General features: G+C 45.5%; 1 protein-coding gene across 1 annotated transcript in view; it reads left to right on the top strand.

Annotated features, from left to right (window-relative positions):
• The first annotated feature begins 3522 nt into the window (after positions 1-3522).
• The window catches only part of bmper (BMP binding endothelial regulator), a 39773-nt gene continuing 26958 nt past the window's right edge, over positions 3523-16337 (top strand). The window contains exons 1-2 of the mRNA XM_080738188.1: positions 3523-5184; positions 6886-6971. Coding sequence (XP_080594314.1) covers positions 5067-5184; positions 6886-6971 — 204 coding nt within the window. The 5' untranslated portion in view covers positions 3523-5066. The remainder of the gene's footprint in view (positions 5185-6885; positions 6972-16337) is intronic.

Here is a 16337-nt window from a genome sequence, read left to right as displayed (position 1 = left end):
ACAAAACTGTCAATGAAAAACATCTAATTTCCTAAGAACCAAATGTAGGCTTTTTGACCCCTCATAGACATAAAGAACTGTGCATGAACTCTGCATGTGTGTGGAAAGCGTGACAAGGAGGACGGCGATTCAAATGTCTCACCTGAAACACTGAATTTCCCCCTTGGGATAATAAAGGTATCTATCTATCTACAAACATGTCACCTCCAAGCAGAGGCGTAATTTCAGAATGAAGTGGCAAGAAATAGGTTACCACTTAAGCCCCATTTCTAAAATATATGAAAGTAGTGGATCTACAGGCTCTCAACGCGTCGCCAGGCAATGCGTAGCCTAACTGGCCAGGACACATTTTTCAAGGCTGGACTGGTTCTAAGATCATGACAGCCTATCAGTCCAATGAATTAAAGGTGTTACCTGCTGCTGCACCAGAGCGACTCCATCCATGGTACCTGACAACAAACCACACCCCGACCCCACAACCACAATGGCCTCCACAGGAAGTGGAAACCTGTTTTTTTCTATTAGTAGGAGATTACTTAAGTGATTACTTTGAATATATATAGCCTATATATATCCATAAATTGAATGATGAATTTCAGTTAATCAGTTAATGGTCACTTTTTGAGCAGTGCTAACCGCTTCTACATCTAAGTGTGTGTGCGTGCGTGCGTGCGTGCGTCCGTCCGTCCGTCCGTCCGTCCGTCCGGCAGAGCTTGGTATCGGCCAAGATATGGGCTTAATATTGATGACATCAGGGATCTCCATATATGGGCATAAAAGGGACATGGACGGAATTAATTTGCAAGCGTGACTCGCGTTGTGACAACCACACTGATTATCATGAGACTGGCACAATAACCACACTGATTATCATGAGACTGGCACAATATGTCCATATATGGGCATTCAGGGATTTCCATATATGGGCATAAAAGAGACAAGGACAGAATTAATGTGCAAGTGTGGTTGCCATGACGCGAGTCACACAATTAATACTGTCTTGGCCATATATGGAGCGTGACAGAGGCTTGACTGACTGACATGAGCTGCAGGTTTTCATTGTAAATGCAACCTACGGTCGCAATGAACATTTTGAATTGGATTGCAGTGTGTGTGCCGCTGCTCATTTCCTATAGACAACTGGATCGTTAGCCCTGGAGCTCTGAAGCAGACGTGGCTGTTGAGTAGCACACATTACGGGGATTGAACATGAGACCCTTCGGCTTCATACAGGACAGTCTGTCCACCAAGCCACTCTGCCGCCTGCAGACAGCTGAGTGTAACACCCTCCCCCCTCCTCCTCCTCCTCCTCTCTCTCTCTAGAGCTCCAAGCCAGACCTGCCGTCTGCATGCGGCCTTAACCCCAGGGCAGCCGGTCTCCGCCTAGCGTCTACAGTCAGTCGGCAGACTGGCATCGCAATGTCGCTGCACCGGGTCTGGAGAGCTGCTGGAGGAGAGCCTGTCTGAGTCTCATGCCCTGCAGAATGTAATAGACAGGCTTTACAATCTATAGGAATATAATTCACCGCTGGCTCCCTCTCTTTGTGTGAAACGGGATCCCAGAAGCCAGGCTACAGACGGCACCGCCGTCACCAGTCATTTCAGAAATGTCTTCTCACCAGGAGACACCTTCTCCCCTTGAGAGGCGGCAGGGACGTGCTGGGCCCCTGATTCAGTCGGGGAAAAAAGAGTTGGAGAGGCCCTCATTGCACGCTATAGAGAGATCTCTCCCTATAGCGCTGCTGCTACTCAAAGATTTGCCATTTCAGATCATGACAAGTGACAAGCCAGTGGGCCAATTACATGAATTAGGCCTATATTTCGTTTAGTTGTTGTCGGGTGGAAACCTTGTATGTCCAAAACCGTTTGTTTTGTATTTATCATTTAAAAAATGATTTAAACTAGTGAAAACAGCCGATCTACAAGCACACAACGCCTTGCGGTGCGAGGCGTTGTGTGCTTGTAGATCTGCCGTTTTCACTAGTTTTGTGCAAACAGTTTAATTTTTAGTTTTGTGCAAACAGTTTAAATTTTTCCTAATGGCCCGGCCTGGACCGGCCCGAGAATGAACCGGCCGTTCGGGAGTTGTCCCGCTTTTTCCAATGGCCAGCACGTCCCTGAGAGTCGGGCTCTCAATTTCTCTGCATTTGGAGCAGGGGTCATCAATATGTCCATACACTCTTATTTCCATCATGAGACACAATACTGAATACCAAGTCTCCAGGTTTTCTTCAGAATATGTATGACATTTATTTGCTAGTAGTCCACTAGTACTAGTGGTTCTAAAATGTTTTATTTGCAAGTAAGGACCCCCCTTCGTTTACAAAAGGACCCCCTTAACACTGAGAGTTACGGGTCCATTTGGTTCCATTTTATTATTGTTCACTTGTTTTGTATGAATAACACATTTTTTATTTCGATAATAATAACCACCATAGGCAGCATGGCGACCCTGATTTGGAGCCTTTGATGACTTTGGAGCCTAAACTTTGAAAATGTTGTACTTTTTGATTCATAAATATAAAATATACATGCATGCTTTTTTTCTTATAACCCTGAGGCAAAAGGTTCAATTTTGCAAGAGCCAGTCATTGAGCAAGGCACTGAATTCCTATTTGTTCATTCATTGGCCCATAAGTCATTCTGGATTAGAAAGTCAGCTAAAATAAATCTGAAATGTTAAATGGGAATTATTTATAAGTGCAAGGTTGGCATGTCGGCTCATTCGTCAACATCATCGCCCCGCTGCACTAACACTGGCGTTATTTGGTCCCTATGGAGTGGGAGGAGGGTCATTCAGGGGCAAGTTAAATACCTGTTGAAACTCCATCTCCAGCGCAGTAGGAGGCAAGTCAGCAAAATCTGCTTGGGTGCTCTTTGGTGCCATCTAGCGACTAATAATTGATGAAATGCCAACTTCAGAGCATTGCATGCTGTAGTCTCACTGTCTCTCTCTCTGTGTGTGTCATTGACACAAATGCTCTCATCAGGGCTGTCCCTCGTGGCATGTTTACAATGCGAAGTAACAAGAGTAACCCAATTAGATAAAAGAAAGCATCACGGCAGCCTGACAGTGCCAAGGCCAGTAAAAACGGGCTGGGTCATAATTGTGCCTTTGAAGACACGCTTTTCCTTCCCATACAGCGCTATGGGAGATTTCTGCGGGCGCTTCAAGTGTTGAGTGCTTTAAAAGGTGTCGCTTTCTAAATCTAACAGCATAATGTAACGCAATACCATACGCTTAAAAAAAAACGATCCTCACAAACCGGGTTCACCAGAAAATAATAGGGTAAATGCAAGAGATGCTAGTTTATTCTTCAGAGTGACGCGTTTCGTTTGAACAGGTTATAAATTATCTCGCCTAAATTATAGCAGTAGAATAAAACGTGCATTCGTTGCGCTGAGGAGGATGGACATGCTTGTGGTGGGATGATGACTGCTGAGTTGTGCCAAATGGATGATGGTAAACAAGTGAATATATCCATGAGGCAACAACATTACAACCTGCAGTCCTGCACTACTAACCTCCAGTCTGGCTGTACCCGGTTTGGCACCTCTGGTGTTTTAGGGAGCTCAGACTCAGAAGTGGACACGTGAAGCAGCGCATGTACAGTTGCTACTCGGGCTTGTTAGTTAGTAGCTAGTGAAACGAGATCCGATAGCAGTAGGTGGGTCTGTCTCTCTCTCTCTCTCCAACACACACACAGCAGCGGTATTGTGCCTACTGCCTAGGAGGAGACCTTGTTGAATAGCCGTGGCGAGCAAAGCAAGCGGCGCGGGCCAGATTTGGGGACGTCAAAATTACGCGGAGGATTATTAAACCCCCCCGGCGGGCGGCGGCGATTTGAATAAACGAGGGGCCGTTCTGTTTCTGGACGGCATTTTGGAGGAGGTCCTGCCTGCACCCTGCGGGTGGTGATGTTTAACTGAAGTAGCAGGGTTTCTGTTACACTGACTGGCATCGCCGCGCTGCGCGCCCCGCAATGAGACATCATCGGCAGATTCGGCACTGAACAGCATTCACTGTCTGGTACAGAGGAGAGAGAGAGAGACATTCACTGGTACAGAGGAGAGAGAGAGAGACATTCACTGGTACAGAGGAGAGAGAGAGAGAGACATTCACTGGTACAGAGGGGAGAGAGAGAGCCTGCAAACAGCTGCTCAACACCGGGACCTCTGAGAGCATCAGCCGCGCGGAGCGGAGCCAGGACTTCTGGCCACAGTCGATTTGTCACAGTTTTTCCAACATAGCCTCTTTCAGGCAGCAGATAGGGAATAGATATCATCGGTTTAGGCTGGGTTTTTTGGTCCAAATACTCGCTTACTTTTCAGTGGATTTTTTATTGATTGACTGAATAGCGTAGGCTAGCCTACTTTATTAAAAGTTTGCATTATAGGAAAAGGTACAGGAGCCTACAGTTCACTGATACAAGGTCAACTAAAAGGATAAAGACCACAAGAAAGCTTTTGCATTGGGGTACATTTGTAATCAATTCATACAGTTTTACTCTTGATTAAGCTATTTTTTTCCCCTTTTCATAAAAAGGCTAAATCAGAGTTTTTTTTGTTTAATTATTAGCCTATTATTATCATGTTTTAGTTGCTTCCCGTGGCTCAACTGAAGGCAGATAGAAGTATTTATTTAGCCATCATCCACAACCAGGGTATTGGACTTTTGATCCCTGCACGACACGGACACTTGTTTTTCGGCCATGCAGGAGCACTAGATGCTCCCTGAGGCGACATCATGACTGTCACCTTTGTTGTCATTGTAATTTGTATGTGTCAGATGGCCAGTGAGGAGGACATCACGCCGAAACCTTTTACATTTTCACAAAGTTAATAGTTTATATGGGCTGGAACGGAACGAGCTGCAGAGGAACGCACGAGCCTTGGATGGGAGCAATTACCGCTACTGGTGGATCTCCTCTGAATGTGCTTTCATCACTATCATCATCATCATCATCACAAAAAACAACTATTTGGATTTCACTTCTACATTTATTTTTTAGTTTTCAATCCGTTTTTCCCCCCTCTTTATTATTTTTCCCTGGACCGAATTTAGGATGCTGTTACGCAGCCTTTCGAGCGTCTTAACGGGTCACTCTAAAATCACCTGCAATTTTTTATTTTTACTACTTTTATTATTCCAAATGCCGGGGTCCTGCACGCCGTTAATCACAGGTAAGATTTAAAGTTGTTGTTTTGCTTTGCAAAAAGAACATTCAACGTGCGTAAAAGTTGCCCATAGTTTAGGGGCTATGATGGCTATCTGTCATTTAGGCTACGCGTTGCACGCATGCGGCAGTGGAGTGGAGGAGTGTGGGTCCGTTTAGCTTTAATTTGAGTCCGGTCTGTTTCAACCTTTCTGCCCGACGGCAAGGGACTGAAACACAATTCACTTCACCTGCAACATTCTGACAAGCTTCACCAAACATCTGCACAGGACACTTTCTGCCACGGGCTCCTTTTGAAATCCGTTGACAGGCAGCAGCATTGCATCATAGGCTATCGCTGTTTGCCTTGCAGCGCTGTTGAGAAATGAGTAGAATAGGTCTATACAGTCCAGCCCAACACATCCATATATATTGCAAATATAGGCCTATATAGTGCGTTATCGTTCGGTGTTATCGTTGGACAAACATCAGAATGAAGAACAACAACGTTTTCTATCTGTGGTTCTCACATTTTCATGACAAGGACCCCAAAATGATTTGCCCCGCTGGAAAAAATAAATTCTAAATAGGCCTATGCCTAAAAGTGATTAAAAAAATAAATAAATAAATCTCTGAGCTTGTATATCGAATAGCAGAAAAGTAGGCGTATAAATTAGGGTTAAAGTCGTTAAACTGATGTTGATGCAAAATAAATAAATGTTGCTGCATGCAGGACCCCCTGAAAATCCCTCAGTGTCGTGTCCCCTGGGGGTCCACGGACCCCACTTGGAAGAACCACTGTGGCACTGACTGATCACATACCACTAGCCTATCCATTGTCTCGCACCCGCGGTTAAACGACCGGTTGGAGGTTAATACACTGCTTTCAGTGAGGTGGAATGGAGAGGAAAGTTGGCGGCTGCAGGAGCCAAGCGGCGCACGCCGCCGCCGGCCTGCAGGCAGCACAGCACACACACAGCAGCAGGTGAAAAAGAGCCTGATGAATAAACAACTTGTATTCATTCATCTGCTGCTCTTTCAAAGTAGCAGAGAGAGAAGGCGTCGCGGACTTGAGGCGAGGCGAGAGTGTTGGGTTTCCCCCTCAATCACTTAAAGCCGTGCTGGTTTAATTACACGCGAAGGTTGTAAATTTTACAGTCGTCGCGGAGTCTGCGGGGTTTGTCTGCTCCCCGAATTAAAAGGTTGACTATCTTATGAAGTCCTGCAGACAGCTGCCTGCCTGCATGCAGACTGACTGCACCAAGACAACAGTCACTGCTAGAATGTGGATACACCTTGAGGCTGTCTAGCCCATTTCTAATTTCCTTATGTAGGATATATTATATTACCCCCTATAGCCACACCGTTAGATCCTTATCCTTATCGCGAATAATTGCCTCTAGTCTGCCAATAGGCCTTCACATTATTAGCAGACCAATTAGGATTATTCCAGCATTTAGGCCTACTATCCCTGGCTATATTTGCGTGTTCATTTTGATTAAAAAAATAAATCCCATCACCGACTTTATAAGCTTCAAAGTCATTGCGTCCTATAAGCTAACAAATAAATACTGTAACTATTATTTAAAAAAAATGCACAGGGCATGCAGGTCTACCCAGATAGGTCAACTTTGGGATTAGACTGCTTATTAAAAAACTTATTAAAACTGCTTTTCAATATTTCATGTAAAGCTATATGTAATGTCAACTTGTCACCTGTCCTTCACAGGTACTGAAGCCAGCTGTGAGAACGAGGGAGAAGTGTTGCACATTCCCAACATCACCGACAACCCCTGCATCACCTGTGTCTGCTTGGTGAGAAAAAAAGATACATTATTATTGATTTATTATTTAAATCAACTATGGACGAAGATTTTTTCTTTTTTTTTAATACTTTTTATTGCAATTATTACAACTTTACAATTCATATCTCACATTTTATGTCCATAGATGCCATTTTTTTTCTTTTATGGACAAAGATTTTGAGAAATGTTTTAATTTGTTCCTTTGACATTGAGTCATTGGACATCATGGCCTCAACACTTCCCTCCCCCATTTGTTCTTGGCACGCGTGAACTTCATAATAAGAACACAAACTGATCTTTGCGCTTGATACTTGCTTTGGTCTAGACTAGAGCAGTGGTTCTCAAAGTTAGGGGGCTCTAAATTGACCCATACAAGTCTGTAACTCTGACAGTGTACGAAGGGAACCAAATTTGGTTCCATTCGTACACTGTCAGAGTTAAAATCAGAGTTGAAATTTGAAAGTTTGAGAAACACTGGTCTAAAGTGGCCTAGAGTCTAGACAAATGGACCAAAACGCACAAGATGACCTATGTAGTAGGCTTAGCAACCGATACTTTAATTTGTTAAGTGACTATTTTTGCTCGATTGAGTGGTCTTTATCTTTATCGCCACGGGCTGCAAGATGTGTAAAGAACAGGGTATTAGGATATGTTGTCTGTGTACAAAAGAAGAACCAAATCTCCGAGTGAGAAGGGGGTTTAGCTTTGTGAAGACAGAGAGCCCCTGTGGTCATGCTGTCTTGGCCCAGGCCTGGTTGTTAAAAGCAGCCTACAAAACGTTAAGGGACAAGTCTTTCCTGGAACATGTGCTCTTTGACCCCTGGCCGTGCCCCGCTGTGAAGGTCATTGTTTTTAGGGGATGAGAATGGAAGCGCTGTGAAGGTCATTGTTTTTAGGGGATGAGAATGGAAGCGAGAAGCTTTTCTGTGTCAGTGCGTTGACACCGGCTGAGAGCCAGGCTGCGCCACAGCGTGTTTTGTCTTTCAGGAGCCTCTTTAAAAAGTGTCATGTGGCCTGGAGGCACCGTTTAAACATTTGGGATTTTACTTTGACGGCTGTTTCCCCCTCTGTGAACCATGGGAAGAGAGCTGGCCTGGAGTGAACTGTGTGTGTGTGTGTGTGTGTGTGTGTGTGTGTGTGTGTGTGTGTGTGTGTGTGTGTGTGTGTGTGTGCGTGTGCGATGTGTGTGTTTGCACGCACACACGCACGCATGCATGCTTGTGTGCGTGTGCAGGCATACATCTTCTATCTATCTCTATATCTATATCATATTTGCCTTATGTCACTACTAGCATTTTAATGTTAACGGGTGCAAAATGTCCCACAATGTGACATTGGTGTTGACCTTTGCAATGTTAACATGTCACGAAGCGGCCTGGAAATGTAGGTGTGAAGGCTGCATAGCGGCCTGATCATCTAGTATGTATATATATATACACACCGTATATAGGTATACTCCAGGTTCTTACATCATTCCCCTTTGCACATTTACACCCAATGTCCTCTCCAGGCTGCTCTGCCAGTGTGTGATGGCATGTGGTGCAGGCTGTCCTACTGATAGCTCTTTTGATACTGCTCCAGTGGAGCTGCGCCCTGATCAGCGGCCTGTGTGTGTGTGTGTGTGTGTGTGTGTGTGTGTGTGTGTGTGTGTGTGTGTGTGTGTGTGTGTGTGTGTGTGTGTGTGTGTGTGTGTGTGCGTTATCAGACAGCCATCACGCAAAGCTCTGCTGAATGCTATCAGTCATCAGTGGACCACCGCTAGCCTTTCATCTTTACTTAACCCCTCTCCGCCCTGCCCTACACAACATACGCTTGTGTGCGCGCGTGCACACACACACACACACACACACACACACACACACACACACACACACACACACACACACACACACACACACACACACACACCAGCACAAAGATGTACACACAAACATGCACGTGTACACGTGCACAATCAAACACACACACACACACAACGCACTACACATCCACTTGGACAACTATGTCCCTATCCTCCACCACCCCCCCAGTAGGGCATGAAAGACCCCCGTGTCGCCACGCTGTCTTTAGGGGGGATGGAACGACGGGAGGGCGAGGGGGGCGGAGAGAGGCTTTAAAGAGCGGTGGGTTTGAGCCGTCAGGGCTCCAGTGTCACTCACAGGGGGGCTCCCCAGTTGCTGTGGAGTACCTGCTAATGGCTCTGTGGCTGGGGGAAACTGGAGGTACACAGACACACACGCACACACACAGAGGAGCCATTGTGTGTCTATGAGAGGGAGAGAGAGCGGGGCGAGCGGTGTATGAGGGGGGGGGGGGGAGTGCTAGCGGAGAGGGGGCTGACAGACTGACTGACAGGCAGGTCTCCATGACGATCTCTTATCTGGCTGAATCCATCCATCTCTGTCGCGTTCTCCGTCCGTCTGTCTCGCCCTTTCTTTTTTTCCAGGCCTGTCATCTTCTCCTTCTCTTTTCTTCTCCCTCACCATCACTGTGACTGCTTGTCACGTTTACCTCATTTTCCCTCGTTCTCTCTTGTCTCTCTCTCTCTCCTTCTCCTTTCATTATCACCACAGCCATTGGCATCATGGTCTCGTCGGTAGCTCTGACATCTCTGCATCAAACCCATCTTCTACACTCTGACTTAAATTAGAGGAATACCTCAACCCCCGAAATGACTCTTATCCCCCCTTTCAGTTACTCATCCCTTAATTGATGCCTGGAATACAAGTAGAATATTTGTTTGTATCACATTCCTTTACTTTTAAGAATAAAAATAACTTAGAGAATAGAGATAAATAAGAGAATTTGAAAAAAGAAATAAAATGAAAAAATGCCTTCTAAATCACTTAGTTCTCACACTTTCAAGATTATTCAAACATCTAAAAAAATAGCAGATGTTTAAGCTCGCAGCACGGCACAAAGTGATGCGTTGCGAGCTTGTATATCTGCTATTTTTGAATAGCCATCGCAAAAATCTAAAACGACACAGAGGCTTAAACTGTTTTGAAGCACTTCCGGGCTAAACAACCTCATGCATCAACAACTACGCACACGTCTGAGGAGTGTGTGTGTGTGTGTGTGTGTGTGTGTGTGTGTGTGTGTGTGTGTGTGTGTGTGTGTGTGTGTGTGCGTGCGTGCGTGTGAACTGGGCTTGTGTTGAACTCCACAGACATGTCCAGGCACATTCCTCACTCGCGCATGAGACGGTTTACACCGGAAGTGATTTAAAAAGTATGTTTAACTTTAAGGTGATGGTTTGGAAGTAATAGGGAAACGACTGGATGCAAGACACTGTGAACGTTTATAATTGGATCTTTGATAACGTTTTGCTGTTTTTCATATTGGAGTGGACCCCTATTATTATTATTATTTGTATTCTCTTCCTTTTCCTATTCGACTGTATTAAGCTTCATTTTTGGATTCTTCATTCACTGTAAAGGAATGTGTTACACACAAAAATCATCGTGTGTCCGAGTCATCACAAGTAATTTTTGGGGTTAAGTGTTCCTTAACACTCTTGTTAATTTTTGTATAATACAGAAGCATGCACGCGCACGCACGCGCACGCACGCACGCACGCACGCACGCACGCACGACGCACGCACGCACGACGCACGCACGCACGCACACACACACACACACACACACACACACACACACACACACACACACATAATCTGTGATTGATTAGCACAGTGAGCCTGACTGGCTATCAGCACACACAGAAGAGGGTCAAAGGTGGTTTCCTGTGACAATCTTCTGTCCAAACAGTAAGGGATCAATACAGGACATGACTTAACATGACCTCAGCCTTTAGCTTCTGCTGTCTGACCCTAAAGGCCTCTCCACACCAAAAAGTCTGCAAAGGACTGCAAAGAACTTGCAAAGGACTGCAAAGAACTGCAAAGAACTTGCAAAGGACTGCAAAGAACTGCACAGAACTTCGTCTGCCGACTGTATGCCGACTGTACTTACTGTATGCAATTGTGCGCATGCGCGGAGAGATCGCATGAAATACCATTCCAAACCAGGAGGTGGCAGTATTCTGAAAGGCTATTTTCACTCCATAGTTGATCGTCCCTGCATGCCGTCGCTGTCGGAAAATGCTGTTATTAAGCCTATTATTTATATTATTATTTGGATAAAGTAGAACAACCTTTAAAACCAATCATAATCATTTAAAATTGTATCATGATCTGACACTTTCACAACAGCTTGTTGCTGCTTCAGCGTTCTGCCTCCGTGTGACGTCGCGCATTGAAAATATCAGAGCTACAAGCTCACAACATGTCGGAACTTGAAGCGTTGTGAGCTTGTATGTCTGCTATGCTCGACACGCACCGTCATACGCTGAAGCACACATCCAGCTTTTCACAGCTGAAAGAGGAGGTAATCTAAACCAAACTGGACCCAGTTGAAACGTGGATATTATACAATCAAGCACCTCTCTGAGCGCAGCAATTGGGCAACTACTACATCGCCCTAGGCAAGCAGTTCACTCGCGCCCACTTTATTCATTTGTGTGTAGTGTGTTGTCTCGGTGTCCTCTGTGACTGTGTGGAAACAGTATGTATGCCAAACAGATAGCTACCAGCGGATTGTGTGTTGTCTTTTATCCGCTCTCGTTGGCTCATTTCACTGCCGACGGGCAAGGGACCGACTCAACAAAACCGGGCAAGTCCAGTTTCCCAGTTTTCGGTCGATAACGTCCCCGACCCGCTGCCGAAAACCTGACGATGAGCTCCCGTTCGGCAACCGACGCTATCCGCCGCCTTCCGCCGCCGAATCGTCGACGAATCTGTGCGGTTAAAAGTGGCCTTAACTCTACTGGCTGCTACACACTGACTGTACCACTCTCTACATCCTCACGTAGTCATAAGGTCGTCCAGATTAGTTTCACACGGCACACACCTATCTCTCTGTCTTTTCTCCGAGACGCTGCAAAGTATACAGCAATGCTGTAAAATAACTCTAGCACTATGTATATGGGTTTTGAATTAATTTGTTCCTCTCCTCTCCTCTCCTCTCCTCTCCTCTCCTCTCCTCTCCTCTCCTCTCCTCTCCTCTCCGATTGATGGTCCAGAAAGAATCGTTCATTCATTCATAACTTTTAATTCATTCTCCTTTCTCGTTCTCTCTTTCAATTTAGTCATCTTCATCTATTGCAGTGAGTGGGCCACCCATACCTCCTAGTCTTCCACTAATGAAGGGGTAGACAGAGAGAGAGAGAGAGAGGGAGAGAGAGGAGGGAAAAGGGAGGGATGAAAGAGTGACCGAGTGAGTCAGAGTGGTCACAGAGTGTTACCCTCCGCTGTGTCGAAGAGCACAGATAAAAGAGGACAGGGTCACTCCAGGAGAACAGAAGATACAATAAATTAACCACATTGACCCTGGTGTTCTTACTTTAGACATGTCATTATAGCCAGAAACTATCTGAAAATAGTAGATCTACAAGCTCAGGATGCACAGCTTAGCACACAAATGACCGCATGTGATTTAAACAAATCTGGTTGAAGTGAGCTGCGCCATTTATGAGTTAATTGTGTTAAGCGTCGCGCAAAGCTTGGCCAATATGTGACTATGGGCGTACAACAAACTTTGAGCACTTTGTGCCAAGATGTAGGCTAAATGGTCAATGTGACCCTGGGCCGCTGGGCGTACAACAAACTTTGGAGAAACGGACAAAGCCAAATGTTGGAGCTTAGCTCCTTCCAGGAGAGGTGCTCCAAAAAATATGTACCGGTAACTGATAAAGAAGGAAACCCACAGGGAATACTGTTAATTATTTTTAATCATATAAGTGTGTGTGTGTGTGTGTGTGTGTGTGTGTGTGTGTGTGTGTGCGTGTGCGTGTGCGTGTGCGCGTGCACGTGTGTGTGTGCCTGGGGGGGGTGGGATACTACATAGGATTTGTGTACAGATCTACGCTATGCACGCAGGATATACAAGCCTACAACGAGAGTAGATTTACTTAACAAAAGCGTGAACATTTCAGACATCCATTCCACTGGGCGGTCGCTCCGCCCCGCGGTGGCGGTCCCGTCTAGGCCCATAAGCTACCGTGGCTCCGGCTCGCTGCCAGGGGCCGTGACCTGTTTGTTTTGGAGGAAGGGTGAAAGGTGAGAGGTCAGGGTGGAGGTGGAGGGGGGGGGGGGTCATGGAGTCTGAGGGCTTAAGTAGGCCTCTGACTCCAGTGCTTCTCTCCTCTCTCCCTGAGAGAGGAGACCCTCGCTGATGTCTCTGTCCCCTCGCCAGGGCTGTCCCAACACATTCTGGGCCCCGGGTACAAGGATTCACTGTGGGCCCCCTTAGACTGGGAACGGATTATTACGCGTTATTGAAAAATAGCAGATATACAAGCTCCCGCGAGCTTGTAGATTTTCTATTTTTGAAAAACCTATGTTTCTATGTCAGTGGTGCTCAAACCTTTTCATGTGAAGGACCCCCAAAATGATATGTGTTTGGCCACGGACTCCCATCTCAAAATATTTCGTTCCACAGATGCCCCAGAAGCAAAATGTGAGTTACAAGTGTTCGCTTAAAAACTACATATATTCAAAGATTTGCACACATTTTCACGACTTTTCAAAAATAGCAGCGCGGCACTCTGTGCCACGCTGTGAGCTTGTATATCTGCTATTTTTCAATAGCTAAATAATTAAGGCCCCTCCACCTTGGACCCTGGTAACTCAGTCCCACTTTTCCCCCCTTGTGACGCCCCTGCCCCTCGCCCACAATAGACAGACGTCCGTCGCCAGACGGCCTGTCAACCTTGATACAACAGAACTAGAGAGAGAGAGAGAGAGAGAGATGGGGGAGACAGAGAGATAAATGACGGAGAGAGAGAGAGATAGAGAGAGAGGGAGGAAGAGGTGACATAGGGGAGACAGAGATGGCTGAAAGAGGCAGGGGTCCGGTCCATACATGGACACATGTGGCCGTGGCATGATTTGGTCTTGTCCGTGGAAAGTTTTCGATATTCTTTTTTCACACCATTATAGTTTTGATCACAAGACCCAATTACTGAACGTCAAGTCTCCAGGTTTTCTTCAGAATATGTATGACACTGATTTACTACGACACTATGGCATATTATGAGTCCACTAGTACTAGTGGTTCACAAATGTTTTATTTGCTTAACTCTGAGTGTGTACAAATGGAACCAAATGGACCCTTATGGGTCCATTTGGTTCCATTTCACTCTCAGAGTTACAGACCTGTAATGGTCATCCAGGGCTATCTCTGTACGTGTCTCTGGTCTGTGGCAAAAAATGAATTTTGACAAAAAATTCCACCACAAGCCAGCATGGCAAAGACTGAAAACCAACAGAGATGGAAAGTTAGAGAGAGAGAGAAAGAAAGAAAGAGAGAGAGATTAAGGGTGCCTTCGAATATGCACACCGGGAGCGCACTCACGTATCGGTTTGTACTGGCCAGTGCGCTCAGTGCTATATATCCAAACGCACCCTAAAGGAGGCATGATGGAAAAGGCTGACTGAGAGAGAGAGAGAGACTTCAAAAGGGGAACGGGACAGAGGAAGAGAGGTGGGTTGAGATGAAGTGCGAGAAATCGTCTGGGAATTGTGGGAAAGAGGAGGGAGGGATAGAAGTGAGAGATTAAATAATTAGAGAGAGGTTTGATGGACAGAGAGTGAATAGTGGTGAGGAATGACAACTGGAATGCCTTGTCGCCCCCTAGTGGTGATGGGTCAGATAGGAAATATCCAACTGGTAAAAGTCAAGACTTGAGGTTCTGGTTATTCACTATCTATGAAGATCTACAGATGATGCAACCTGTGAAGGTGTTGGGTCAGAATGTTTTCTTTCTACAAGGACCACAATGCCTTTTGAAATGCTGGCAAACATTTTGTCGGTGTTAGAGTTGGTATAACTTTATTATTTGACTTGAACTGTACAAAGGTTCAGGTTAGTGTTCACAACGTTAAGTTAGTGTTCACAACGTTAAGCTTGCAGATCTGCTATTTTCAGAGCACAACACTGGAGGGCAACCAAACATAAAATGACTTGTCTTTTAGTTCTACTGGATCTGTTCTCCACAAGTCCATCCCTAACATTTTAGTCTAGTTTTGTTGACTAAAATTAATGTAAATTATCAGTATATTTAGTCTTAGTTTTAGTCATCATAGCTTTGTTTTTATTTAGTTTTCGTCAGTGGAAAAAGGTAGTTGTTGAACATTTTCGTCATAGTTTTCGTTGAAGAAATCAACTCAACTGTTTCAAAAGAAAGAAGTGATCTTCATCATCTCCCTGTCTTCCTCCCCCTTCTTTCTATGTGCCACTCACGCACGCACGTGCGCACGCACGCGCACACACACACACACACACACACACACACACACACACACACACACACACACACACACACACACACACACACTCCCACATTCATTCACACACTTGTAAACATACCAACGCCTCATCCCTCCACGGGGTGCCACTGTCCCGGGAGACTAGAGACAGACAGTCCGACGGTCCAATCGGGGCCCTCTCCCGAACCACCCGCTGGCCAATAGAAAGGCCCGGAGAGCATCATATCATCATAGCAGCATGTCCGGTGTTTATGAGGCGTGGTGACCCATCGTAACCTTTGGCCCTGGCAGAGAGGCGAGGGGGGTCACATCTCTTTACACCACTTAGTGCTAATGGTGGTCCGGTGGAATGGCTTTGAATGGGCTGGCTGGGAATTTATATTGGAGGGTAAGACAGAGGGGAGGGAGAGAGAGAGGTTGAGAGTTATAGGAAGAGAGTGGGAGGGTAAAAGAGATGGAGTGAGCGAAGGACATAAACTCATAGAGCATACATGGGCAACTGGCGGCCATCTTCACTTAATGAGGCCCGCAGGTTAAAATCGGAATACTGATATATTATTGATTTCAGCTGCCCATTACAATTCCAAACATGCAAATATCCCCCACTTTAATTACTTCAGTCTATATAGCTTAATGCTGAGTATTAATATTTTATTGTCTTCTTTTAGGTGCAATGTATTCATATTTAAGTTCATAAAGTTAACATAAGTATGCAACTAAATGCGTTTGAAATGTAATACAAATGTTACTTTTCAGGATTCCAATTCAAAAATAGCAGATCTACGAGCTCAAAAAGTGCTGAACTTGTAGAACGCCTACTTTTGTTACTTTTATGTGACAGAATGACGATAGGGCATTAATTCACGAACAATGTTAAAATACGGAGATAAGAGGTTTCTGTCCGACATTATATGCAGCGTGGTCCTCTGGAGTGAGTGTGGAAATATAGTGGCCCTATATATCATCAAAGCTGCCCTCCCCTGACAGAGAGAGAGAGTGGGAGAACTAGGCGAGAGGTGAGGGAGCAAGAGATGGAGGGATGGAGT

Source organism: Nannobrachium achirus (assembly GCF_963921795.1).
Source record: "Nannobrachium achirus genome assembly, chromosome: 2".
Lineage (NCBI taxonomy): Eukaryota > Metazoa > Chordata > Actinopteri > Myctophiformes > Myctophidae > Nannobrachium > Nannobrachium achirus.
Note: the sequence above shows the minus strand (reverse complement) of the source record. Positions and strands in the feature narration are given on the sequence as shown.